This window comes from Anser cygnoides, unplaced genomic scaffold, assembly GCF_040182565.1.
Source record: "Anser cygnoides isolate HZ-2024a breed goose unplaced genomic scaffold, Taihu_goose_T2T_genome scaffold_43_1, whole genome shotgun sequence".
In the NCBI taxonomy this organism is placed as follows: Eukaryota; Metazoa; Chordata; class Aves; order Anseriformes; family Anatidae; genus Anser; species Anser cygnoides.
This window is the reverse complement of record NW_027103067.1, coordinates 683,918-710,921: the sequence shown is the minus strand read 5'-3', so window position 1 is coordinate 710,921 and position 27,004 is coordinate 683,918. Positions and strand designations below refer to the sequence as shown.

General features: G+C 58.5%; 1 protein-coding gene across 2 annotated transcripts; it reads left to right on the top strand.

The window, feature by feature from the left end:
* The first annotated feature begins 227 nt into the window (after positions 1–227).
* Positions 228–27,004, top strand: LOC136786295 (neuroblast differentiation-associated protein AHNAK-like). 2 transcript variants are annotated; one of them, XM_066989284.1, is made up of 6 exons: positions 228–362; positions 7,258–7,339; positions 7,426–7,579; positions 7,739–7,926; positions 8,007–14,337; positions 16,942–27,004. In XM_066989284.1, exons 3-6 carry the CDS (start codon positions 7,426–7,428, stop codon positions 26,253–26,255), a joined length of 15,987 nt encoding a protein of 5,328 aa, XP_066845385.1. In that variant the 5' UTR covers positions 228–362; positions 7,258–7,339; the 3' UTR covers positions 26,256–27,004. The 2 variants fall into 2 exon arrangements, with proteins under 2 accessions (XP_066845385.1, XP_066845384.1); XM_066989283.1 differs by having other exon boundaries at positions 8,007–27,004.

The following is a 27,004-nucleotide window of genomic DNA, read 5'->3' as shown; positions in this document are numbered from 1 at the left end:
CCCCTCCCCACGGGCCCTACAGGTCCCTATCGGACCCCCCCCCTCCCCCCGGGCCCTACAGGTCCCTATCGGACCCCCCGGTCCCTACAGGTCCCTATAGGACCCCCTCCCTCCCCCCCCTCCCCCCGGTCCCTACAGGTCCCTATCGGACCCCCCGGTCCCTACAGGTCCGTACCGGCCCCCCCCCCCCTCCCACACCTCCCTACCAGCCCCCCCCCCCCCCGCCCGGCCCCTCCCGGCCGCTCCCCCCCCGGGGCCGGTCCCGGGGCCGCCGCCGCCCTACAAGAGCCCGGCCCCGGGCGGGGCGCGGCCACTCGGAGCCTCCGCGGGGCCATGGCCGGGCAGCGCCGCTGAGCGCCCAGGTACGGCCGGGGGGGGCAAAATCGGGGGGGGGGGGGGGCAAAAAGGCACGGGGGGGGGGGCAAAAAATCGGGGGGGGGGTAAAAAAGTCACCGGGGGGGGGTAAAAAAGTCGGGGGGGGGGGACGGGGGGAGCGGGGGGGGAGCGGGGGGGGAGCGGGGGTCCCACGCGCGACCGCGGAGGGTGGGGGGGGGCCGGTGCGAGGTGCCGCGGGGGGGTTGGGGGGTTTGGGGGGGGTTGGGGGGGGTTGGGGGGGGGTTGGGGGGGTTGGGGGTTTTTGGGGGGGGGGTTGGGGTTGGGGGGGCCGCGCTTTTTTTTTTTTGGGGGGTTTCGGGGAGTTTGGGGCTGTTTGGGGTTGGTTTTTGTTTTTTTTTTTGGGGGGGGGGGGGGCTGTTTCCTCGCGTGGTTCCGAGCGCCGTGGGGAGGGGGGGGACTTTCTTTCCCCCCCCCCCCCGCTCCCCCCCCCCCGCACCCTCCCTATTCCCCCCCCCACTCCTCGTGTCGCCCCCCCCCTCCGTGTGTCCCCCCCCCCCCCCCCCCCCTCCGTGGCCGTCCCGGCCCGCGCTGCCCACGCGTGTCCCGTGGGGGGGGCCCGGCCCCTCCCGCCCCCCCCCCCTCCGTGGTCACGCGCGGCGCGGGAGCGCGCAGGGCGTGGTCCCCCCCCCCCCCCCCTCCGGTTTCCCCCCCCCCGTGTCCCGTTGGCGCCGCCGCGCCCAGCTCGGGCACGGGGACACCCACGCGTGTCCCCCCCCCCCCCCCCCCCCCCGGGGCTTTTTGGGGGGGGGTCACGGGAGGGGGGGGGGGTCGCGGGGAGGGGGGGGGCACAAGGGGGGGGGACACGCGGGGAGGACGGGACGCGGCGGGGGGGGGCAGCCCTGGGGCGCGGTTGTCTCGCGTGGGCGGTTTCGTTTGCGGGGGGGGGGGTCCCGAGGAGGGGATTCCCCCCCCCCCCCCCATAAGAAACTTCGCCGTGGGGCTGCCCCACGCGTTTCCGTGCCCCCCCCCCCCCCCGCCCTCTGTGGGGCGGGGCCCTCCCCCCCCCCCCCCACTCGCGTCCGTGGGTCCCGCGCCTCCTTCCCCCCCCCCCCCCCCCCGGGTGGGCTCCGTGGGGTGGGGGGGGCTCGGCTCTGCCCCCCGGATCTCCGTGGGTGTCCGTCCCCCCCCCCCCCCCCCCCCCGAGTTTTCCGTGGGGCCGGCCCCACGCGTGCTCGCCGGGGGTCAGGGTGGGGCTGCCCCCCCCCCCCCCCGCCGTGGGTTCTCTGCGGGGCTCTGCCCCCCCCCGGCCGTTCTCCGTGGGGCTGCCCCACGGGGGGGGGGGGGTGTCTGTGGGGCTGCCCCCCCGTGTTCTCCCTATGGGGCTGCCCCCCCCGTCCGTCCGTGGGGCTGCCCCCCAAGTGCTTTCTATGGGGCTGCCCCCCCCCATGTTCTCCCCATGGGGCTGCCCCACACCTCGCTATAGGGCGCCCCCCCCCCCCATGCACCCTATGGGGCTGCCCCCCCCGTGCTCTCGCTATGGGGCTGCAGCCCCCCCCCCATGGGGCTGTGCCCCACATTTATAGGGCTGCCCCCCCCCGATTCTATGGGGCCGCCCCCCCGTGTTCTATAGGGCCGCCCCCCCACCTCTATAGGGCCGCCCCCCCACCTCTATAGGGCCGCCCCCCACCTCTATAGGGCTGCCCCCATATTCTGTGGGTTTCTATGGGGCTGCCCCCCCGTGTTCTATGGGGCTGCCCCCCATATTTTATGGGGCTGCCCCCCCGTGTCGTATAGGGCTGCCCCCCACCTCTATAGGGCTGCCCCCCCGTGTTCTATGGGGCTGCCCCCCCACCTCCCTATGGGGCTGCCCCCCACCTCTATAGGGCCCCCTCCCCATGTTCTCCCCATGGGGCTGCCCCCCACGTTCTATGGGGCTGCCCCCCCCCGCTTTATGGGTCTCCCTTTCACCTCCCTATGGGGCTGCCCCCCATATTCTATGGGGCTGCCCCCCCACCTCCTATAGGGCTGCCCCCGTATTCTGTGGGTTTCTATAGGGCTGCCCCCCACATTTTATGGGGTTGCCCCCCCGTGTTCTATGGGGCTGCCCCCCACCTCCCTATGGGGCTGCCCCACACCTCTATAGGGCTGCCCCCATATTCTGTGGGGTTCTATAGGGCTGCCCCCCCCCCCCCATGAGGCTGCCCCCCACCTCTATAGGGCTGCCCCCCATATTTTATGGGTCTGCCCCCCCGTGTTCTATGGGGCTGCCCCCCCACCTCCCTATGGGGCTGCCCCCCACCTCTATAGGGCTGCCCCCCCACCTCCCTATGGGGCTGCCCCCCACCTCTATAGGGCTGCCCCCCCACCTCCCTATGGGGCTGCCCCCCCACCTCTATAGGGCTGCCCCCCCACCTCCCTATGGGGCTGCCCCCCACCTCTATAGGGCTGCCCCCCACATTCTATGGGGCTGCCCCCCCCCACTTTATGGGTCTCCCTTTCACCTCCCTATGGGGCTGCCCCCCACCTCTATAGGGCTGCCCCCATATTCTGTGGGGTTCTATAGGGCTGCCCCCCCCCCCCATGAGGCTGCCCCCCCCATGGGGCTGCCCCCCCCCTCCCCATGGGGCTGCCCCCCACCTCCGTGGGTTCCCCCCCCCCCCCCCCCAAGCTCCGTGGGCGGCTCCCGGGGGGGGCCCCCCGCTCCCCCCCCCCCCCCCCCCCCCCGGCGCCGCGGTGGCCGCGGGCCCTGGGCCGGTCCCGGCGGAACCGGTCGGGGAGCGGCGGGGTCGGGGCCGGGGCCGGGGCCGGTCCGACCGGTAACGGCCCCCCCGGGGGGCGGGGGCGGGGCGGGGGGGCCCTGCCCTCACCCCCCCCCCTCCCAGCACCCCGGTTCTTGGGGCCCGTGGGTGCTGGGGGGGGGCCCAAGGGTGCTGGGGGGGGGTCCCAAGGGTGCTGGGGGGGGGTCCCAAGGGTGCTGGGGGGGGGCCTTGGGTGCTGGGGGGGGGCCTTGGGTGCTGGGGGGGGGGTCCCGTGGGTGCTGGGGGGGGGGTCCTGTGGGTGCTGGGGGTGCCGTGGGTGCCCCACCTCGTGCCGTGGGTCCCACGGGTGCTGGGGGTGCCGTGGGTCCCGTGGGCGCCCCACCCGGTGCCGTGGGTCCCATGGGTGCCCCACCCGGTGCCGGGAGTCGCGCGGGTGCCCCACCTTGTTCCGTGGGTGCCGTGGGTCCCCCGGGTGCCCCACCCGGTGCCGTGGGTGCCGTGGGTCCTGCAGCCCACCCAGCGCTGCTGTGGGTCCCATGGGTGCCCGACTTGGTGCCGGGAGCCCTGTGGGTGCCCCACCTCGTGCCGTGGGTCCCATGGGTGCCGTGGGTCCACTGGGTGCCCCACCCGGTGCCGTGGGTGCTCTTTGGGGTCCTGTGGGGTGCCGTGGGTGCCCCACCTCGTGCCTTGGGCCCCATGGGTGCTGTGGGTCCACTGGGTGCCCCTCCCCGTGCCGTGGGTGCCGTGGATCCTGCAGCCCACCCAGTATTGCTGTGGGTCCCATGGGTGCCCGACCTGGTGCTGGGAGTCCTGTGGGTGCCCCACCCGGTGCCGTGGGTGCTCTTTGGGGTCCTGTGGGGTGCCGTGGGTGCCCCACCTCATGCCGTGGGTCCCATGGGTGCTGTGGGTCCCGTGGGTGCCCCACCTGGTGGCAGGAGCCCTGTGGGTGCCCCACCTCATGCTGTGGGTCCCATGGGTGCCCCACCCGGTGCCGTGGGTGCTGTTTGGGGTCCTATGGGGTGCCGTGGGCGCCCCACCTCGTGCTGTGGGTGCCGTGGGTCCTCTGGGTGCCCCACCCAGTGCCGTGGGTGCTGTGGGTCCTGCAGCCCACCCGGTGCTGCTGTGGGTGCCGTGGGTGCCCCACCCGGTGCCGTGGGTCCTGTGGGTGCCCCACCTTGTTCCATGGGTCCCATGGGTGCCGTGGGTCCTGCAGCCCACATGTTGCTGCCGTGGGTCCCGTGGGTGACCCCCCGGTGCCGTGGGTCCCATGGGTGCCCCACTCGGTGCTGTGGGTGCTGAGGGTCCCATGGGTGCCCCCCCCCCCCCCCCCCGTGCCGTGGGTGCTGGGGAGGCCGTGGGTGCCCCAGCCCCACCCGGAGCTTCCACGGGTGCCGTGGGCGCCCCACCCGGTCCCATGGGTGCCCCACCCAGTGCCATGGGTCCTGTGGGTCCCGTGGGTGTGCCCCCCCCCCCCCAGCCCCCCCGTCACCCATTGGTGCTGAGGTGACATCACGGGGGGGGGGGGGGGGGGGGACACCCATAGGGTGACACTGGGGGGGGGGGGGGCACACGGTGCCACCCCAATCCCGGCACTGGTGGGAGGGGAGGGGGCACCCAGGGGACACCGGGGGGGGGGGGCACCCAGGGGACACCGTTGGGGGGGGCACCCAGGGGACACCGTGGGGGGGGGGGGACAGGGCTAAAAATAGGGGCGGGGGCAGCACGTGGTGCCCCCGGAATAGCAGCAGCTGCCGCGTGCCCGCCGCCGCCGCCAGGTGCCCCCCCCAGGGCCCCCCCCAGGCCATGGGGATATTGGGGGGGGGGGGGGGGGGGCTGGGGGGGGGGGGATGTTGGGGGGGGGGCGCCTTAATTGGGGAGGGGGCTTGGAGGGTGCTGGGGGGCACCCGTGGGGACGTCAGGGTGGGGGCTCCTCAATTTGGGGAGGGGGCTTTTGGCCGCTGGGGGGGGTGGGGGGGGGGCACCCCCGGGCGCCTCCCGGTTTCGGGGCCAGGAGAAGCCCCTCGGGCCTCGATCCCCGCCGGGGCGGAGGCCGAGGAGGAGGAGGAGGAGGAGGAGGAAGGAGGCCGGAGGCTCCCCGGGGCCACCCTTGCGGAGGACGAGCTCTGAGTCACCCCCGGCTCCGCGCCCAGCCCGCGGGGCCTCGCCCTGACTCACAAACCTGTTGGGCCTCCGCCGCCTCCCTCGGCCTCCGCCGCCTCCCTCGGCCTCCGCCGCCTCCCTCGGCCTCCACCGCCTTCCCTGGCCTCCGCCGCCGGCCGGGACGGACGCAGCCCCGGGGTGGGGGACGCGGTGCTGCCGGCGCCTCCCCGGTCCTCGCTCAGGAGGCGGCCTCCGGGATGGAGGCCGGGGGTTCGGCGGCCTCCGGGATGGAGGCCGGGGGTTCGGCTCCAGGTCGCTCGCGGAGGCTCCGCGGCCCCCGTGGGCCTCGCTGGAAGGGAGGCTCCCACCGGGACCTCTCCCCGTCCCGGGACCTCTCCCCGTCCCCCCCTCCTCGCCCGCTGGGGTTCCTTCGGGGCCTCCGCGGGGAGGCCGTCGCGGTCCCGTCCGTGGGCGGCCTCCACCGCCCGGTGCCGCGCTGAGGTTTGCGGCTGCCGAAAAGGGGAAATTGAAAAAAGAAAAAAAAGAAAAAAAAGAAAGGAAACCCCAAAAACGCCCCCAAAAAACCCAAAGCCTCCCCTCCGGCCCCGTCTTCCCCTTTCAGTGGAGGCAGGCGAGGGGGGCTCGGGTTTTGCGAGGATGTGGCCTCGCCCCGGTACCCGTCACCGTTGTGCTGGGAGGTTTTTGGGGTTATTTTCTTGTTTCTTTTTCTTTTTTTTTTCCCTTTTTTCTCTTATTTTTTTCACTGTGCCTGGAGCTTGCAGGGAACACAGCACGGGCCTCGCCTCTTTTTTTTTTTTGTTGAGGACGGGCCTCTTTTTTTTTCCTTTTTTTGAGGACGACACCGGGTGCGATCCTGCTGAGCGCCCATGGGTGACGTCCCGTGAGGATGGTGCTGAGCTGGGGGTGTCCCGGTGGGCGCCCTGCAGGGGCTGAGGATCGAGCAGAGGTGGAGGCTGCGGGGTCTCCATCCTTGGAGAGCCTCCGAAGCTCCTGGGCAGGGCGCTGGGTGGCCACGGGGGGGCTGGGCACGGGCGGCCCCTTCCCACCCGTGACAGTGCCTTTGGCATCCCGGGGTGGGGATGGCCATGGTGGGGGTGATGGTGATGATGGTCACGGTGGCCGTGGTGGTGGTGATGATGATGATGATGGTGGTGGTGGTGATGATGGTCGTGGTGGTGATGGCGGTGACGATGGTGATGATGGTGGTGATGGTTGTGGTGGTGCTGGTGCTGATGGGGCTAGTGATGGTGATGATGGTGGCCATGGTGGCCATGGGGTGGTGATGATGGCCATGGTGATGATGGCCATGGTGGTGATGGTGATGATGGTGGTGAAGGCGATGGTGATGATGGTGGCCATGGTGGTGATGGTGATGATGGTGGCTGTGGTGGCGGTGCTGATGGTCGTGGTGATGATGGACATGATGATGATGGTGGTGGTGATGATGGTGGTGGTGGTGGTGAGGGTGATGATGGTGGCCGTGGTGGCCATGGCGATGATGATGGCCATGATGACGATGGTGCTGGCGATGGTGATGATGATGATGTTGATGGTGCTGGTGATGATGATGATGACATTGACACTGATGAGACTGGTGCTGATGGTACTGATGGTGATGTTGATCATGATGACGGTGATGATGATGATGATGACATCGGTGATATTGGTGACGATGATACTGATACCGGTGCCGATGGTACCGGTGGTGATGTTAATAACGATGGTGGTGATGATGACGATGATGACGTTAATGACATCGATGACGGTGATATTGATGATACCGGTGCCGATGGTACCGATGGTGATGTTGATAACGATGGTGATGATGATGACGATGACATCGATAACGCTGGTCTTGATGGCGATGATGACGGTGATGATGCTGATGGAGGAGCATCTCGTTGGCAGCGAGGGGCCCTCCACTGGCCCAACCCATGGTGCCCCCGTCCGCTCCCGCGCCGCCATCCCCCCAAAACTTCGCGTCTCGGCCGCCGGCCAGGTGCCGGGGGGGTGACGGGGACCTCTCCTCTTGCTCCACCAGGGACACGAAGGGACCCGAAGGCCGCCGTGAGGCCCGCAAGCGAAGGGTTGAGGGATCCGGCCAGGAGCGGCATCCCGACGAGGTGAGTGGGACACGGGGCGCTTCGGCTCTTCATCCTCGCGGCCTCCTCCTCCTCCTCCTCACCCTCCGCCTCCTCCCAACCCGCAGATGGAGATGGAGGAGGAGACCCGGGAGATCCTCCTGCCCAACTGGCAGGGCAGCGGCTCCCACGGCATCACCATCGACCAGACGGACGACGGCGTCTTCGTCAAGCAAGTGCAGCAGAACTCCCCCGCCGCCAAGATGGGCGTCGTGAAGGAAGGTGCCGTGGCGGGGAAGGGTCTTTTTTTTTGGGGGGGGGGGGGGGAAGACAGGTTTTCTTCAGTCCCTTCGCAAGGTGGGGGTTGAAGGTGAAGGGGACGTTTCTGGGGGGGACGAGGGGGGGTCTCGGCCCCTTCCAACCGTCTCTCGGCCCTTGCAGGGGACCAGATCGTGAGCGCCACGGTCTACTTCGACAACCTGCAGTCCGGCGAGGTGGCGCAGCTGCTCAACAGCATGGGGCACCACACGGTGGGGCTGCGCCTGCAACGCAAGGGGGACCGCTCTCCGGTGCCGGGACAGTCGTGGGGGCACGAGGCGTTCGGGGCCGGAGGCACGGAGGTCGTCTTGGTGAGTGCCACAGCGAGGGCGGGCGGAGGGACGAGGCTGGGAGGACGCGGCGGCGCTGACGAGCGTCTCTCGGTTGGCAGAGCGGGGACGACGAGGAGTACAGGAGGATTTACACGACGAAGATCAAGCCGCGGCTGAGGTCGGAGGAGGCGGTGGAGGCGGAGTGCGGCGGGACGCAGAGCAGGACCATCACGGTCACCAGGAAGGTCACGGCCTACACCGTGGACGTCAGCGGGCGCGACGGGGCCGGGGACATCAACGTGGTGGGCCCGGACTTCAAGGTCCGCATCCCGGGCCAGGAAATCGGCCGCGCCGTGGGACCGGCGGCTCCGTCCCCGACCGCAGACTGGAGCGTGGGCGTCAAAGGGGCATCTCCGGGGGCTTCCTGCTCCGTGGGACCTCCCGGCCACCAGCTGGATGTCCACCTCGGCGAGGCGCTGGTCGGGAAGCCCGGCGTCGGCCTCTCGGGGACGCACCCGAGGACTCAGATGGACTTGAAGCTGCCGGAGAGCCGCGTTCCTGGTGGAGAAACTGGAAAATCTGTTACGGTGGAGGTGCCGGGGCCTAACGCTTCTGGCATGGCTTTCACGGGCCCTAGGGTTGATACAAACGGACAGATGGGCGGCCCGGAGGCAGGTTTTCATGTAAAAGGCCCTGGAATGGGCGGGAAAATGCACGTTTCTGGCATGGACGGCCAATTCCATGGAGGTATCAAAGCACCTGGCCTGGACGTCTCCTTACCCACCGTGGAAGGTCCAGCGGGCGATGCCGGAACGGTGGGGAAAGTCAAGATTCCTGTGTTGAAAATGCCCAAATTCGGGTTCGCTGCTGCGGGGCCCGGCCTCGAGGCTCAAGCAGGTGTCGGCGCGCCCGCGGCCAGCGTAGACGTCGGAGGTGGCCACGTCAAAATGCCGCACGTGGCCCTCCCAAAATTCACCGCGGAAGGTTCCACCGTGGAAGTGGGGAAGGTGGGACCCTGCGAGGTAGATGTCGGCGTTCCTGATGTGGCTGTCAAAGGAGAATGGACAGGCCCGATGTTCAAGAAGGCTGAAACGCCCCAAATCTCTCTGTCGGATGTGAACCTGAACCTGAAAGGCTCCCACGCGAAGGGAGATGTGGGTGTCGCGGTAGAAGGGGACGCCAAAGGACTTGGCTCTGTCACTAAAGGTCTCAAGGTGGACGTGAAGGGACCTGGTGTTGAATTTGGAAGCCCAGAAGGTTACTTGAAAGGGCCCGGAATATCGGTGCCTTCCAAGGTGTCGATGCCAGATGTGGACGTTAACGTGAAGGGACCCAAACTCAAAGGAGAAATGGACGTTTCTGTCCCCAAAATAGGTGGCAACTTGAAAGGACCTCAGTTTGGTGTTGAAGGCCCCAAGCTGGGAATGGACGTGCCCGACATAGATGTCAAAGGCCCCAAAGTGAAGATGCCGGAGGTGCACGTCAAGGCCCCCCAGGTCTCCATGCCCGACATTGACTTGAACCTGAAAGGCCCCAAAGTGAAAGGGGACCTGGATGTTTCCGTCCCAAAACTGGAAGGAGAGCTCAAAGCCCCCGGACTTGACGTCAAAGCCCCCGGAGTTGACATCAAAGCTCCCGGACTTGACATCAAAGCCCCCAAGGTTGACATCGAAGCACCAGATGTGGACATCCACGGCCCAGAAGGTAAACTGAAGATGCCCAAACTGAAAATGCCCAAGTTTGGGGTGCCCGGCCTGAAGGGAGAGGTCCCAGACGTCGACGTGTCGCTTCCAAAGGGCGAGGTGGACATTTCTGCGCCCAAGGTAGATATCAATGTGCCAAGTGTAGACATTGAGGGGCCAGAAGGAAAAGTGAAGGGCCCCAAGGTGAAGATGCCCGAGATGCACTTCAAGACCCCCCAGATCTCCATGCCTGACATCGACTTGAACCTGAAAGGCCCCAAAGTGAAAGGAGATGTGGATGTTTCTGTCCCAAAACTGGAAGGAGAACTCAAAGCCCCCGGACTTGACGTCAAAGCCCCCGGACTTGACATCAAAGCCCCTGGACTTGACATCAAAGCCCCCAAGGTTGACATCGAAGCACCAGATGTGGACATCCACGGCCCAGAAGGTAAACTGAAGATGCCCAAACTGAAAATGCCCAAGTTTGGGGTGCCCGGCCTGAAGGGAGAGGTCCCAGACGTCGACGTGTCGCTTCCAAAGGGTGAGGTGGACATTTCTGCTCCCAAGGTAGATATCAACATGCCGAGCATGGATATTGAGGGGCCAGAAGGAAAAGTGAAGGGCCCCAAGGTGAAGATGCCCGAAATGCACGTCACAGCACCCAAGGTCTCCCTGCCAGATGTGGATCTGAACCTGAAAGGCCCCAAAGTGAAGGGTGACGTGGATGTTTCCATCCCCACGATGGGTGCTGATTTGAAGGGTCCTGAATTACACCTCAAAGGCCCCAAGGTTGACATCGAAGCACCAGACGTGGACATTCACGGCCCAGAAGGTAAACTGAAGATGCCCAAACTGAAAATGCCCAAGTTTGGGGTGCCCGGCCTGAAGGGAGAGGTCCCAGACGTTGACGTGTCGCTTCCAAAGGGCGAGGTGGACATTTCTGCTCCCAAGGTAGATATCGATGTGCCAAGCGTGGACATCAAAGGACCAGAAGGAAAAGTGAAGGGCCCCAAGGTGAAGATGCCCGAAATGCACTTCAAGACCCCCCAGATCTCCATGCCTGACATCGACTTGAACCTGAAAGGCCCCAAAGTGAAAGGAGATGTGGATGTTTCTGTCCCAAAACTGGAAGGAGAGCTCAAAGCCCCTGGACTTGACATCAAAGCCCCCAAGGTTGACATTGAAGCACCAGACGTGGACATCCACGGCCCAGAAGGTAAACTGAAGATGCCCAAACTGAAAATGCCCAAGTTTGGGGTGCCTGGCATGAAGGGAGAGGTCCCAGACGTCGACGTGTCACTTCCAAAGGGCGAGGTGGACATTTCTGCTCCCAAGGTAGATATCAACATGCCGAGCGTGGACATTGAGGGGCCAGAAGGAAAAGGCAAAGGTCTCAAATTTAAAATGCCTGAACTAAATGTTCAGACACCAAAACTCTCTATGCCAGATGTAGATCTCAGCCTGAAGGGCCCCAAACTGAAAGGAGATGTCGATATTTCTGGTCCGAAGGTCTCTGGAGACCTCAGGGGACCCAAAATAGATGTGGAAGGGCCCAAAGTGGATGTTGATATGCCAGAGGTAGAGTTGGAATGTCCGGAAGGGAAAATTAAAGGCCCCAAATTTAAGATGCCTAAGCTGAATATCAAGGGACCTAAAATATCCAGGCCAGATGTAGATCTGAACGTAAAGGGACCTAAAATGAAGGGAGAGGTGGATGTTTCTGCCCCAAAGATAGAGGGTGACTTGAAAGAACATGGCGTTAACATTAAGGGTCCAAGCGTAAATGTCGAGGTCCCAGATGTCAACCTGGAGTGTCCAGAAGCCAAACTAAAAACACCCAAGATGAAATTGCCTCATTTTAACGTGTCCGGCCCAAAGATTGAGGGTGCCGACATCGATGTAAATTTGCCGAAAGGAGACATAGATATTTCAGGGCCAGAGGCAGATATCGAAGTGCCAGACGTGGAGGTCGGGGGGCCGGAAGGAAAATGGAAGGGGCCCAAGTTCAGGATGCCGAAGCTGAACATCAAAACACCTAAAATATCCATGCCGGATGTAGATCTGAACCTAAAGGGACCCAAAGTGAAAGGAGAAATGGATATTGCAGCTCCTAAGATAGAAGGAGATCTGAAAGGGCCAGAAATAGACATTAAAGGACCAAAAGTAGATGTTGAAGTCCCCACTGTTGATGTGGAGGGCCCTGAAGGAAAACTGAAAGGTCCCAAATTCAAGATGCCGGACATGCACATCAAGACAACCAAGATCTCCATGCCTGATGTGGACATTAACCTGAAAGGCCCCAAAATGAAAGGTGACGTTGAAGTCTCGGCTCCGAAGCTGGAAGGTGAGCTGAAGGGCCCCGAGGTGGACATCAAGGGCCCCAAGGTGGACATTGACAAACCAGACATGGATGTTCATGGTCCTGAGGGAAAATTCAAGATGCCCAAGTTCAAAATGCCCAAGTTTGGCATGCCGGGCTTCAAAGCAGAAGGCCCAGACGTGGACGTGAACCTGCCAAAGGGAGAGCTGGATGTTTCTGGCCCAAAGGTGGACATAGAAGGTCCGGAGGTGGACATAGGGGTGCCAGAAGGGAAGCTGAAAGGCCCCAAGTTCAAAATGCCCGAAATGCACATCAAGACAACCAAGATCTCCATGCCTGACGTTGACTTGAACCTGAAAGGCCCCAAAGTGAAGGGAGATGTGGACGTGTCCATGCCTAAGCTGGAGGGTGAGCTGAAAGGCCCCGAGGTGGATATCAAGGGCCCCAGGATGGACATTCAGGCTCCTGATGTGGACGTTCATGGTCCCGAGGGAAAATTCAAGATGCCCAAATTCAAAATGCCCAAGTTTGGCATGCCGGGGCTGAAAGCAGAAGGCCCCGAGGTGGACGTGAACCTGCCAAAAGGAGAACTTGATGTTTCTGGCCCAAAAGTGGACATAGAAGGTCCGGATGTGGACATCGAAGGTCCCGAGGGGAAGCTGAAGGGCCCCAAGTTCAAGATGCCTGAAATGCACATCAAAACACCAAAAATCTCCATGCCCGACATTGACTTGAACCTGAAAGGCCCCAAAGTGAAGGGAGATGTGGATGTTTCTCTTCCCAAGGTGGAAGGGGAGCTGAAGGGCCCAGATGTTGACATTAAAGGCCCTAAACTGGACGTGGACCTTCCTGACGTTGAGCTGGAAGGCCCCGAGGGGAAGCTGAAGGGCCCCAAGTTCAAGATGCCCGAAATGCACATCAAGGCGCCCAAGTTCTCCATGCCTGACGTTGACTTCAATCTGAAGGGCCCCAAAGTGAAGGGAGATGTGGACGTGTCTCTTCCCAAGGTGGAAGGTGAGCTGAAAGGCCCCGAGGTGGACATCAAGGGCCCCAAGGTGGACATTGATGTACCAGATGTGGACGTTCATGGTCCTGAGGGAAAATTCAAGATGCCCAAGTTCAAAATGCCCAAGTTCGGCATGCCGGGCTTCAAAGCAGAAGGCCCAGAGGTAGATGTGAACCTGCCAAAAGGAGAATTTGATGTTTCTGGCCCAAAGGTGGACATAGAAGGTCCGGAGGTGGACATCGAAGGTCCCGAGGGGAAGCTGAAGGGCCCCAAGTTCAAGATGCCTGAAATGCACATCAAAACACCAAAAATCTCCATGCCCGACATTGACTTGAACCTGAAAGGCCCCAAAGTGAAGGGAGATGTAGACGTGTCTCTCCCCAAGGTGGAGGGTGACCTGAAGGGCCCAGATGTTGACATTAAAGGCCCTAAACTGGACGTGGACCTTCCTGACGTTGAGCTGGAAGGCCCCGAAGGGAAGCTGAAGGGCCCCAAGTTCAAGATGCCCGAAATGCACATCAAGGCGCCCAAGTTCTCCATGCCTGACGTTGACTTCAATCTGAAGGGCCCCAAAGTGAAGGGTGATGTGGACGTGTCTCTTCCCAAGGTGGAGGGTGACCTGAAGGGCCCTGAAATCGATATCAAAGGTCCCAAGGTCGATGTGGACCTTCCGGATGTTGAGCTGGAAGGCCCCGAGGGGAAGCTGAAGGGCCCCAAGTTCAAGATGCCCGAAATGCACATCAAGGCGCCCAAGTTCTCCATGCCTGACGTTGACTTCAATCTGAAGGGCCCCAAAGTGAAGGGAGATGTGGATGTGTCTCTTCCCAAGGTGGAAGGTGAGCTGAAAGGCCCCGAGGTGGACATCAAGGGCCCCAAGGTGGACATTGATGTACCAGATGTGGACGTTCATGGTCCTGAGGGAAAATTCAAGATGCCCAAGTTCAAAATGCCCAAGTTCGGCATGCCGGGCTTCAAAGCAGAAGGCCCCGAGGTGGACGTGAACCTGCCAAAAGGAGAGCTGGATGTTTCTGGCCCAAAGGTGGACATTGAAGCTCCTGATGTAGATATTGAAGTCCCAGAAGGGAAGCTGAAGGGCCCCAAGTTCAAGATGCCTGAAATGCACATCAAAACACCAAAAATCTCCATGCCTGACATCGATCTGAACCTGAAAGGCCCCAAAGTAAAGGGAGATGTGGACGTGTCTCTTCCGAAGGTGGAGGGTGACCTGAAGGGCCCTGAAATCGATATCAAAGGTCCCAAGGTCGATGTGGACCTTCCTGACATTGAACTGGAAGGCCCCGAAGGGAAGCTGAAGGGCCCCAAGTTCAAGATGCCCGAAATGCACATCAAGGCGCCCAAGTTCTCCATGCCTGACGTTGACTTCAATCTGAAGGGCCCCAAAGTGAAGGGCGATGTGGACGTGTCTCTTCCCAAGGTGGAAGGTGAGCTGAAAGGCCCCGAGGTGGACATCAAGGGCCCCAAGGTGGACATTGACGTACCAGACGTGGACGTTCATGGTCCTGAGGGAAAATTCAAGATGCCCAAGTTCAAAATGCCCAAGTTTGGCATGCCGGGGCTGAAAGCAGAAGGCCCCGAGGTGGACGTGAACCTGCCTAAAGGAGATATTGATGTTTCCGTCCCGAAGATGGATATTGAGGCACCAAGTGTAGACATTGAAGGTCCTGAAGGGAAAATTAAGGGTCCCAAATTTAAGATGCCTGAAATGCATTTCAACGTTCCTAAGATCTCCATGCCCGACATCGATTTGAACCTGAAAGGCCCCAAAGTGAAGGGGGGTGCTGATGTTTCTGTCCCGAAATTGGAGGGAGACTTGAAAGGACCCGACTTGAATATTAAAGGTCCGAAGTTGGATGTTGATGTTCCTGATGTTGACATTGAAGGTCCCGAGGGCAAATGGAAAGGACCCAAGATGAAAATGCCCGATATGCATATTAAGGCACCTAAATTTTCTATGCCTGATGTGGACCTCAACTTGAAAGGACCCAAAATGAAAGGAGAATTGGATGTTTCTGTACCGAAAATAGAGGGTGAATTGAAGGGGGCCGATCTGGAACTTAAAGGGCCCAAAGTGGACATAGAGGCTCCAGATATAGAACTAGAATGTCCAGAAGGAAAGCTGAAGGGTCCCAAATTTAAGATGCCTGAAATGCATTTCAAAGCCCCCAAGATCTCCATGCCGGACTTTGATCTGAACCTGAAAGGCCCCAAAGTGAAGGGAGACGTTGACGTGTCTCTTCCCAAGGTGGAGGGAGACTTGAAAGGCCCAGAAGTTGACATCAAAGGCCCTAAACTGGATGTGGACCTTCCTGATGTTGACCTAGAGTGTCCAGAAGCAAAAGTGAAGGGTCCCAAGTTCAAGATGCCTGAAATGCACTTCAAGACACCGAAAATCTCCATGCCCGACATCGATTTGAACCTGAAAGGCCCTAAAGTGAAGGGAGATGTGGACGTGTCTCTTCCCAAGGTGGAGGGTGACCTGAAGGGCCCTGAGATAGATATCAAAGGTCCTAAACTGGACATTGAAGCTCCTGATGTAGATGTTGAAGTCCCAGAAGGGAAGCTGAAAGGCCCCAAATTTAAGATGCCAGACATGCATTTCAAAGCCCCCAAGATCTCCATGCCGGACTTTGATCTGAACCTGAAAGGCCCCAAAGTGAAGGGGGATGTGGATGTTTCTATTCCCAAGATTGAGGGGGACATAAAAGGCCCGGAAGTTGACATCAAAGGTCCCAAGGTCAATGTGGACCTTCCTGACGTTGACCTAGAGTGTCCAGAAGCAAAGGTGAAGGGTCCCAAGTTCAAGATGCCAGAAATGCACTTCAAGACGCCCAAAATCTCCATGCCCGACATCGATTTGAACCTGAAAGGCCCCAAAGTGAAGGGGGATGTAGATGTTTCTGCTCCCAAACTAGAGGGTGACTTGAAAGGCCCTGAGATAGATATCAAAGGTCCTAAACTGGACATTGAAGCTCCCGATGTAGATATTGAGGTCCCAGAGGGGAAGCTGAAAGGCCCCAAATTTAAGATGCCAGACATGCATTTCAAAGCCCCCAAGATCTCCATGCCGGACTTTGATCTGAACCTGAAAGGCCCCAAAGTGAAGGGAGATGTGGATGTTTCCGTTCCCAAGTTAGAAGGTGACCTGAAAGGACCAGAGGTTAATGTAAAAGGTCCCAAAGTGGACATAGAGGCTCCAGATATTGAACTAGAATGTCCAGAAGGAAAGCTGAAGGGTCCCAAATTTAAGATGCCTGACATGCATTTCAAAGCCCCCAAGATCTCCATGCCGGACTTTGATCTGAACCTGAAAGGCCCCAAAGTGAAGGGAGACGTTGACATGTCTCTTCCCAAGGTGGAGGGAGACTTGAAAGGCCCAGAAATTGACATCAAAGGCCCTAAACTGGATGTGGACCTTCCTGATGTTGACCTAGAGTGTCCAGAAGCAAAGGTGAAGGGTCCCAAGTTCAAGATGCCCGAAATGCATTTCAAGACACCGAAAATCTCCATGCCGGACTTTGATCTGAACCTGAAAGGCCCCAAAGTGAAGGGAGACGTTGACGTGTCTCTTCCCAAGGTGGAGGGAGACTTGAAAGGCCCAGAAGTTGACATCAAAGGCCCTAAACTGGATGTGGACCTTCCTGATGTTGACCTAGAGTGTCCAGAAGCAAAGGTGAAGGGTCCCAAGTTCAAGATGCCTGAAATGCACTTCAAGACACCGAAAATCTCCATGCCCGACATCGATTTGAACCTGAAAGGCCCTAAAGTGAAGGGAGATGTGGACGTGTCTCTTCCCAAGGTGGAGGGTGACCTGAAGGGCCCTGAGATAGATATCAAAGGTCCTAAACTGGACATTGAAGCTCCTGATGTAGATGTTGAAGTCCCAGAAGGGAAGCTGAAGGGCCCCAAGTTCAAGATGCCCGACATGCATTTCAAAGCCCCCAAGATCTCCATGCCGGACTTTGATCTGAACCTGAAAGGCCCCAAAGTGAAGGGAGATGTGGATGTGTCTCTTCCCAAGGTGGAAGGTGACCTGAAGGGCCCTGAAATCGATATCAAAGGTCCCAAGGTCGATGTGGACCTTCCTGACGTTGAGCTGGAAGGCCCCGAAGGGAAGCTGAAGGGCCCCAAGTTCAAGATGCCCGAAATGCACATCAAGGCGCCCAAGTTCTCCATGCCTGACGTTGACTTCAATCTGAAGGGCCCCAAAGTGAAGGGAGATGTGGATGTGTCTCTTCCCAAGGTGGAAGGTGAGCTGAAAGGCCCCGAGGTGGACATCAAGGGCCCCAAGGTGGACATTGATGTACCAGATGTGGACGTTCATGGTCCTGAGGGAAAATTCAAGATGCCCAAGTTCAAAATGCCCAAGTTCGGCATGCCGGGCTTCAAAGCAGAAGGCCCAGACGTGGATGTGAACCTTCCAAAGGGAGAGCTGGATGTTTCTGGCCCAAAGGTGGACATAGAAGGTCCGGAGGTGGACATTGAAGGTCCCGAGGGGAAGCTGAAGGGCCCCAAGTTCAAGATGCCTGAAATGCACATCAAGACGCCCAAAATCTCCATGCCCGACATCGATCTGAACCTGAAGGGCCCCAAAGTGAAGGGAGATGTGGACGTGTCTCTCCCCAAGGTGGAGGGTGACCTGAAGGGCCCTCATGTTGACATTAAAGGCCCTAAACTGGACGTGGACCTTCCTGACGTTGAGCTGGAAGGCCCCGAAGGGAAGCTGAAGGGCCCCAAGTTCAAGATGCCCGAAATGCACATCAAGGCGCCCAAGTTCTCCATGCCTGACGTTGACTTCAATCTGAAGGGCCCCAAAGTGAAGGGCGATGTGGACGTGTCTCTTCCCAAGGTGGAAGGTGAGCTGAAAGGCCCCGAGGTGGACATCAAGGGCCCCAAGGTGGACATTGACGTACCAGACGTGGATCTTCATGGTCCTGAGGGAAAATTCAAGATGCCCAAGTTCAAAATGCCCAAATTCGGCATGCCGGGCTTCAAAGCAGAAGGCCCAGACGTGGATGTGAACCTTCCAAAGGGAGAGCTGGATGTTTCTGGCCCAAAGGTGGACATAGAAGGTCCGGATGTGGACATTGAAGGTCCCGAGGGGAAGCTGAAGGGCCCCAAGTTCAAGATGCCTGAAATGCACATCAAGACGCCCAAAATCTCCATGCCCGACATTGACTTGAACCTGAAGGGCCCCAAGGTGAAGGGAGATGTGGACGTGTCTCTTCCCAAGGTGGAAGGAGAGCTGAAGGGCCCAGATGTTGACATTAAAGGCCCTAAACTGGACGTGGACCTTCCTGACGTTGAGCTGGAAGGCCCCGAAGGGAAGCTGAAGGGCCCCAAGTTCAAGATGCCCGAAATGCACATCAAGGCGCCCAAGTTCTCCATGCCTGACGTTGACTTCAATCTGAAGGGCCCCAAAGTGAAGGGAGATGTGGATGTGTCTCTTCCCAAGGTGGAAGGTGAGCTGAAAGGCCCCGAGGTGGACATCAAGGGCCCCAAGGTGGACATTGACGTACCAGATGTGGACCTTCATGGTCCAGAAGGTAAAATAAAAATGCCCAAGTTCAAAATGCCCAAGTTTGGGGTGCCCGGCTTCAAAGCAGAAGGCCCAGAGGTCGATGTGAACCTCCCTGATGCTGATGTTTCCATTTCTGGTCCAAAGGTTGACGTTAGTGTTCCCGATGTGGATATAGAAGGACCGGAAGGAAAAATAAAGGGCCCTAAATTTAAGAAACCTGACATGCAATTCGGTGTCCCTAAAATCTCCATGCCAGACATTGACCTTAATTTGAAAGGCCCCAAAGTGAAGGCTGATGTTGACCCTTCTGTTCCCAAAATTGAGGCTGAGCTGAAAGGTCCTAAGCTGGACATCAAAGGGCCAGAATTTGAGGCTGAGGCACCAAAGCTTGATATAGAAGGAAAGGCCAAAAAATCCAGGTTTAAGCTGCCTAAATTCGGCTTTTCTGGGCCTAAAGTGCAAAGCCCTGAGGTGGATGTAAAGCTTAAAAAACCAGACGTTGAAATATCTGGTCCTAAAGTTGACGTTCAAGCTCCCGATGTTGATGTGCAGGCAAAATCAAAAGGCTCGAAGTTTAAAATGCCTTTCCTGAGTATTTCCTCACCTAAAGTTTCGATGCCAGATGTGGAGCTAAATCTGAAAGGGCACAAACTGAAAGGAGAGCTAGATCTTACCAGCCCCAAGTTGGAAGGGGACCTGAAAGGCCCCGAGGTGGACATCAAGGGCCCCAAAGTCAACATCGAGGCGCCCGATGTGGACATTCACGGTCCTGAAGGTAAACTCAAAATGCCCAAATTCAAAATGCCCAAATTTGGAGTGTCCGGGGTTAAGGCTGAGGGGCCAGAAGTGGACGTTAGCATTCCCAAGGGAGACCTCGATGTTTCGGGTCCCAAGGTGGACATTGAAGGTCCAGAGCTGGACATTGAAGGGCCGGAGGGGAAGCTGAAGGGCCCCCATTTCAAGATGCCCGAAATGCACATCAAGACCCCTAAAATCTCCATGCCCGACATCGATCTGAACCTAAAAGGCCCCAAAGTGAAGGGAGATGTGGACGTGTCCCTTCCACAGGGAGATCTGAAGGGACCTGAGTTACATTTGAAAGGTCCAAAACTGGACGTGGAGGTTCCTGATGTTGACATTGAAGGTCCCAAAGGAAAGGTGAAAGGCCCCAAATTTAAAATGCCGGAAATGAACATCAAGGCTCCCAATATTTCCATGCCGGACTTTGATTTGAATTTGAAAGGTCCCAAGACGAAGGGAGGCGTGGATGTCGATCTTTCAATGCCAAAACTGGAAGGGGACTTGAGTGGGCCAGAAGTTGATATCAAAGGGCCAAAGGTTGACATCAATGCACCCGAGCTAGAGGTAGAAGGGCCAGATGGAAAATGGAAAGGTCCCAAGTTTAAAATGCCAGAGATGCACATCAAGGCTCCCAAAATTTCCATGCCTGATACGAGCCTGAACCTCAAAGGTCCCAAGCTGAAAGGAGACATAGATGTTTCTGCTCCAAAGCTAGAAGGAGATTTTAAGGCTCCCGATATCAATGTTGAAGGTCCCAAAGTGGACATTGACATGCCAGACGTGGACATTCATGGCCCGGAGGGTAAACTCAAGATGCCCAAGTTCAAAATGCCCAAGTTCGGCATGCCGGGCTTCAAAGCAGAAGGCCCCGAGGTGGACGTGAACCTGCCAAAAGGAGAATTTGATGTGTCTGGCCCAAAGGTGGACATAGAAGGTCCGGAGGTGGACATTGAAGGTCCCGAAGGGAAGCTGAAAGGCCCCAAGTTCAAGATGCCCGAAATGCACATCAAGGCACCCAAAATCTCCATGCCTGACATTGATCTGAACCTGAAAGGCCCCAAAGTGAAGGGAGATGTGGATGTTTCTCTTCCCAAGGTGGAAGGCGATTTGAAAGGAGTTGAGCTGGAAATGAAAGGACCCAAAATAGATGTAGATGTTCCTGATGTGGATATTGAAGGACCAGAAGGAAAGTGGAAAGGCCCCAAACTGAAGATGCCAGAGATGCACTTTAAGGCACCTAAAATTTCTGTGCCGGACTTTGATCTGAACCTGAAAGGCCCAAAAGTGAAGGGGGATGTGGACGTGTCTGTGCCGTCTGTGGAAGGTGACTTGAAAGGGCCGAAAGTTGATATTAAAGGTCCTGAGCTGGATGTTGACGCCCCAGATGTCCATATTGAGGGTCCGGAAGGGAAGCTGAAAGGCCCCAAGTTCAAGATGCCCGACATGCATTTCAAAGCCCCCAAGATCTCCATGCCGGACTTTGATCTGAATCTGAAAGGCCCCAAAGTGAAGGGGGATGTGGATGTTTCTGTTCCCAAGATTGAGGGGGACTTGAAGGGCCCTGAAATTGACATCAAAGGTCCCAAGGTTGATGTGGACCTTCCTGACGTTGAGCTGGAAGGCCCTGAAGGGAAGCTGAAGGGCCCCAAGTTCAAGATGCCCGAAATGCACATCAAGGCGCCCAAGATCTCCATGCCAGACTTTGATCTGAACCTGAAGGGCCCCAAAGTGAAGGGAGATGTGGATGTGTCTCTCCCCAAGGTTGAGGGTGACCTGAAGGGCCCTGAAATCGATATCAAAGGTCCCAAGGTCGATGTGGACCTTCCTGATGTTGAGCTGGAAGGCCCTGAAGGGAAGCTGAAGGGCCCCAAGTTCAAGATGCCCGAAATGCACATCAAGGCACCCAAGATCTCCATGCCCGACATCGACCTGAACCTGAAGGGCCCCAAATTGAAGGGAGATGTGGACGTGTCTCTTCCCAAGGTGGAAGGTGACCTGAAGGGCCCTGAAATCGATATCAAAGGTCCCAAGGTCGACGTGGACCTTCCTGATGTTGAGCTGGAAGGTCCCGAGGGGAAGCTGAAGGGCCCCAAGTTCAAGATGCCTGAAATGCACATCAAGGCGCCCAAGTTCTCCATGCCTGACGTTGACTTCAATCTGAAGGGCCCCAAAGTGAAGGGAGATGTGGACGTGTCTCTTCCCAAGGTGGAAGGTGAGCTGAAAGGCCCCGAGGTGGACATCAAGGGCCCCAAGGTGGACATTGACGTACCAGACGTGGACGTTCATGGTCCTGAAGGAAAATTCAAGATGCCCAAGTTCAAAATGCCCAAGTTCAGCATGCCGGGCTTCAAAGCAGAAGGCCCCGAGGTGGACGTGAACCTGCCAAAAGGAGAACTTGATGTTTCTGGCCCAAAAGTGGACATAGAAGGTCCAGAGGTGGATATCGAAGGTCCTGAGGGGAAGCTGAAGGGCCCCAAGTTCAAGATGCCTGAAATGCACATCAAGACACCCAAAATCTCCATGCCCGACATCGATCTGAACCTGAAGGGCCCCAAAGTGAAGGGAGATGTGGACGTGTCTCTCCCCAAGGTGGAGGGTGACCTGAAGGGCCCTCATGTTGACATTAAAGGCCCTAAACTGGACGTGGACCTTCCTGACGTTGAGCTGGAAGGCCCCGAAGGGAAGCTGAAGGGCCCCAAGTTCAAGATGCCCGAAATGCACATCAAGGCGCCCAAGTTCTCCATGCCTGACGTTGACTTCAATCTGAAGGGCCCCAAAGTGAAGGGCGATGTGGATGTGTCTCTTCCCAAGGTGGAAGGTGAGCTGAAAGGCCCCGAGGTGGACATCAAGGGCCCCAAGGTGGACATTGACGTACCAGACGTGGACGTTCATGGCCCTGAGGGAAAATTCAAGATGCCCAAGTTCAAAATGCCCAAGTTCGGCATGCCGGGCTTCAAAGCAGAAGGCCCAGAGGTAGATGTGAACCTGCCAAAGGGAGAGCTGGATGTTTCTGGCCCAAAGGTGGACATTGATGTTCCAGAGGTGGACATTGAAGGTCCCGAGGGGAAGCTGAAGGGCCCCAAGTTCAAGATGCCTGAAATGCATATTAAAGCACCCAAGATCTCCATGCCTGATGTTGACTTCAATCTGAAGGGCCCCAAGCTGAAGGGAGACGTGGAGGTTTCTGCACCTGATCTGGAAGGTCCTAAAGTTGAGATTGAAGCCCCTGACATCGACATCAAAGGCCCTGAGGGAAAGCTGAAGGGCCCCAAGTTCAAGATGCCAGAGATGCACTTGAAGGCTCCTAAAATCTCCGCCCCAGACTTTGATCTGAACCTGAAAGGCCCCAAAGTCAAAGGTGACTTGGACGTTTCGGCGCCAGGAGTGGAATGTGAGCTGAAAGGTCCCGAGGTCAGTGTGGGCACTCCGAAATTGGACATTGGGGCCCCCGATGTTGACATTGACAGCCCAGAGGGTAAATTCAAGCTGCCTAAGTTCAAAATGCCCAAGTTTTCCATGCCTGGCTTTAAAGGGGAGGGGGTAGATGTGGATGTAAACCTCCCGAAGGGAGACGTGGACATTTCAGGCCCCAGCATAGAGGTGGAGGGTCCTGATCTCAGTGTGGATGGGAAGCTCAAAGGTCCCAAATTTGCAATGCCCGAAATGCATATTAAGGCTCCTAAGGTCTCCCTGCCCGATGTTGACTTAAACATCAAGGGGCCTCAGCTGAAAGGGGACGTAGATGTTTCTGGCCCCAAGTTTGAAGGTGATTTGAAAGCCCCCCAGATTGATGTGAAAGCCCCCAAAATAGACCTCGATGCTCCCAGTGTGTCCATCGAAGGGCCGGAAGGGAAACTCAAAGGCCCCAAGTTCAAGATGCCCGAAATGCACATCAAGGCGCCCAAGTTCTCCATGCCCGACGTTGACTTCAATCTGAAGGGCCCCAAAGTGAAGGGAGACGTGGACGTGTCAGCACCCAAGTTGGAAGGGGACTTGCAATGTCCGGACATTGACATCAAAGGCCCCAAGTTGGACTTCCAGGCACCCGACGTGAACATCGAAGGGCCAGACGGAAAACTGAAAGGGCCCAAGATGAAGATGCCAGAAATGCACATCAAGACACCCCAGATCTCCATGCCGGAAATAGACCTGAACCTAAAGGGGCTGAAGCTGAAGGGCGATGCTGACATCCAGGGCCCGAAGCTGGAGGGAGGTTTGAAGGGTCCTGAAGTTGACATCAAGGGCCCCAAAGTCGATATTGAGTGCCCAGATGTTGACATTGATGGTCCGGAGGGAAAACTGAAGTTGCCTAAGATGAAGCTGCCCAAATTCGGCCTCAAAGGAGAAGGTCCTGACGTGGACGTGAACCTGCCCAAGGCAGAGGTTGACCTTTCGGGCCCCAAGGTAGACATCAGCGTCCCGGATGTGAGTATCGAAGGTCCAGAAGGCAAACTGAAAGGTCCTAAAGTGAAGATGCCAGAAATGCACATGAACGTGCCTAAAATCTCAATGCCCGAGATAGATTTGAATTTGAAAGGCCACAAAACAAAGGGAGGCTTCGACCTTTCGGCCCCGAAGATAGAAGGTAACCTGAAGGGTCCCGACGTTGACATCAAAGGGCCCGAATTTGGGATCAGAAGCCCTGACATCGATGCTGAGGGTCCCGACCTGAACATCGAAGGTCCGGAGGCAAATGTCAAACTTCACAAGTTTAAGAAGCCAAAGTTTGGGTTTGGGATGAAGAGCCCCAAGGCAGATGTCAAGGTCCCAGGGGCAGAGGTGGATTTCCCGGAGGCTGAGCTGAACGTGGAGTCGCCCGACGTCAGCATCTCTGGAAAGGGCAAGAAGAGCAAGTTCAAGATGCCGAAACTTCACATGAGTGGCCCAAAAGTCAAAGGCAAGAAAGGCGGCTTTGAGGTGAACGTGCCTGGTGGAGAGCTGGATGCGAGCTTGAAGTCTCCCGACCTGGACGTGAGCGTGGCTGGTCCCGACGTGACGATAAAAGGGGACGCTGCGGTGAAGTCCCCCAAAGGGAAGAAGCCCATGTTTGGGAAGATCTCCTTCCCAGACGTAGAGTTTGATCTGAAATCGCACAGGTTCAGAGGGGATGCTTCCATTACGGTCCCAGAAGTCGAAGGGAAACTCAAAGCGCCTGAGCTGGAAGTCTCTGTGCCGACGGTCAAAGGCGACGTCAAAGGCCCAGGTCTCAGTGTGGATGTGGAAGCTCCCGACGTGAACCTGAAGACACCAAAATTCAAACTTCCTGGCGGGGACTTGAAAATGGAGGGCGACCTGAAGGGAGCCACCGTTGATGTTGCCGTTCCCTCCATCTCGGTGCCAGACCTCGACCTCAACGTGAAAGGACCAAAAGGCAAAGTGGAAGTTGGCATCCCCACGACGGAACTGGAAGGTCCCGAGGGAAAGCTGAAGATGGGGAAAATGGGTCTCGGTGTGGACGTCCCCGATGCAAGCTTGGGTATCTCGGCCGGAGGCATGGAAGGAAGCGTGAGCCTCCCGGGTGTTGATGCAAAGCTGAAAGGCCCTCATGTCTCCGGACCCGATTTTGATGGAAACCTGAAAGGACCAAAAATAAAGGGCGACCTGGGTGTCGAAGGGCCGAACGTCAGCCTGGGCACACCGGATGTCAACGTTGGAGGCTTTGGAGGAAAACTTAAGATGCCCAAACTCAAATCCTCGGCCCTGGAGGGCCCCGACTTGGGCGTGAAGGGAGGCATCGAATGCTCCGTCCCGCAGCTGGAGGCAGATGTGAAAGCCCCGGGTGCAAATCTCCACCTTGGCGCCCCCGACATCGGTATCAGAGGACCCTCGGTGGACGTTTCCGCCCCGGATCTCAACGTGAACCTGAAGGGACCGGCGCTGAAAGGAGGCCTCGACGTTTCCGCTGGCGTTAAGTCCCCCGTCGCCTCGGTGGAGGCGGCAGAGGTTGGCTTTGAAGGCCTGGGCGGCACCATCAAGCTCCCTTCCCTCAAACTCCCCCAGTTCGGTATTTCTGGCCCTGGCGTCAATGGAGCGGACGCGGGCATCAGCGTCGAAGGACCGCAGGTTCGAGGAGGGCTGAAGGGCTCAGGGGCCGGATCGGAAGGAGCGGAGCTGGAATTGAAAGGGCCTAAACTTCAGCTGCAGTCCCCCGGCATTTCCTTGCCCGACGTCGACCTGAAGCTGAAAGGACCAAACGTCAAGGAGCCCGGCGCCAGCCTCCACCTCGAGGGTCCGTCCCTGGATGTGTCTGCGCCCAAATTAAACATCAAGGGGCCGAAGATCAAAGGCGGCGCCACCGTTGCTGGAGAGGCCAGCACGGCCGGTGGCGGTCTCCACCTCGCCGGCCCCAAGGTTTCGGTCGGTGTCCCGCAGGGTAGCGTGGAGGGCAGCCTGGGGAAAGTGTCCTTCCCCAAGCTGCGCATGCCCAAATTCGTCTTTTCTGAGCCCGAGGTGAAGGGCAGGGAGGTGGGGGTGGACGTGGAGTTCCCCGGGGCCGACGTCAGCCTCCAGGAGCCGGAGGCGGAGGACGGCAAGGCGAAGAAGTCCAAGATCAAGATGCCCAAGTTCAACTTCTCCAAGGCCAAGGGGAAGAGTGGTGGAGGTGCGGGGTCCCCGGAGCTGCCGGGCCACGGGGGTGACCTGAAGAGCTCCAAGGCCAGCTTGGGCTCCGTGGAGGGGGAGCTGGACGAGGGGACGGCGGCCAAGGGCAAATTCTCCCTCTTCAAGAGCCGCAAGGCGCGCCACCGCTCCTCGTCCTTCAGCGACGACCGCTCGGCCCACTCGACCCCCACGGGGACCCTGGAGACGGAGGGCGCCGCCAAGGGCAAAGCCCCCAAGATGAAATTCGGGACGTTCGGTGGCATGGGGTCCAAGACGAAAGGCTCCTACGAGGTGACGGGGAGCGACGAGGAGGCCGCCAAGCCTTCGCGCCTCTCCTCCTCCTCCAGCACCGACAGCACCACCAAGATCGGCGTCCGCATGCCCTCGGTGGAGCTGACGGTGGCCAAGAGGAAGGAGTAGCGCGGCTGTACATAGGCGCCCGTGTACATACGTCGCCCGCCCGGGGCTGTACATACATTTTGTAGCTTGAGACGCCTCCGACCCCAGCAATAAGGCCGGGCGGCGGGTGGAGGCCGCCCGACGCTGCGCGCTTCACCTTCACTATTTGATAGTTTGAGCTATTTTGATAAAAAAATACCTATTTCCCTCCCCATTTTTCTCATTCTCTTCAGCGTTTCGGTTCACGGAAACGTGTTTTTTTTTTTTTTTTTTTTGGCGGGGGGGTTCGGTTTTTATTTTTTTTCCGATTCTTTTCGGGCTCGTCAGCGGGGAGGAAGGGAAAAAAACAACGAGGAAAACAAGGCGGCCAAGCTCCGAGGCGATGGAAAAAAAAGAAAATAATCCCGTGGTTGGGTTGCGCAAAGGGCTCCGGCATCGGATAACAGGGACTGGCCGCGGCGTTCCGGCAGGGAAATGCCTCGCGCAGCGGCCTCCAGGGGCGAATTTTTGTGTCAAATCCCAATTTCCGTGGAATCGCGCTTTCTGGCGGGTTCGACTATTTTTTTTTTATTTTTTTTTCTGTGGAATTCCTGGTTTTTGACAAGCGGAGGTCGAGTTACAACAGAGGAAAAAAGGATTAAAAAAAAAAAAAAAAAGGACAAAAAAGCAAAAAGTTAAAAAAAAATAAAAATAAAAACAACGCCCTTTCAGCACTTTATTGGGAAATTAACGGAGAATGTAAAATGCAAATAAAAAGTTTATTAACCGTG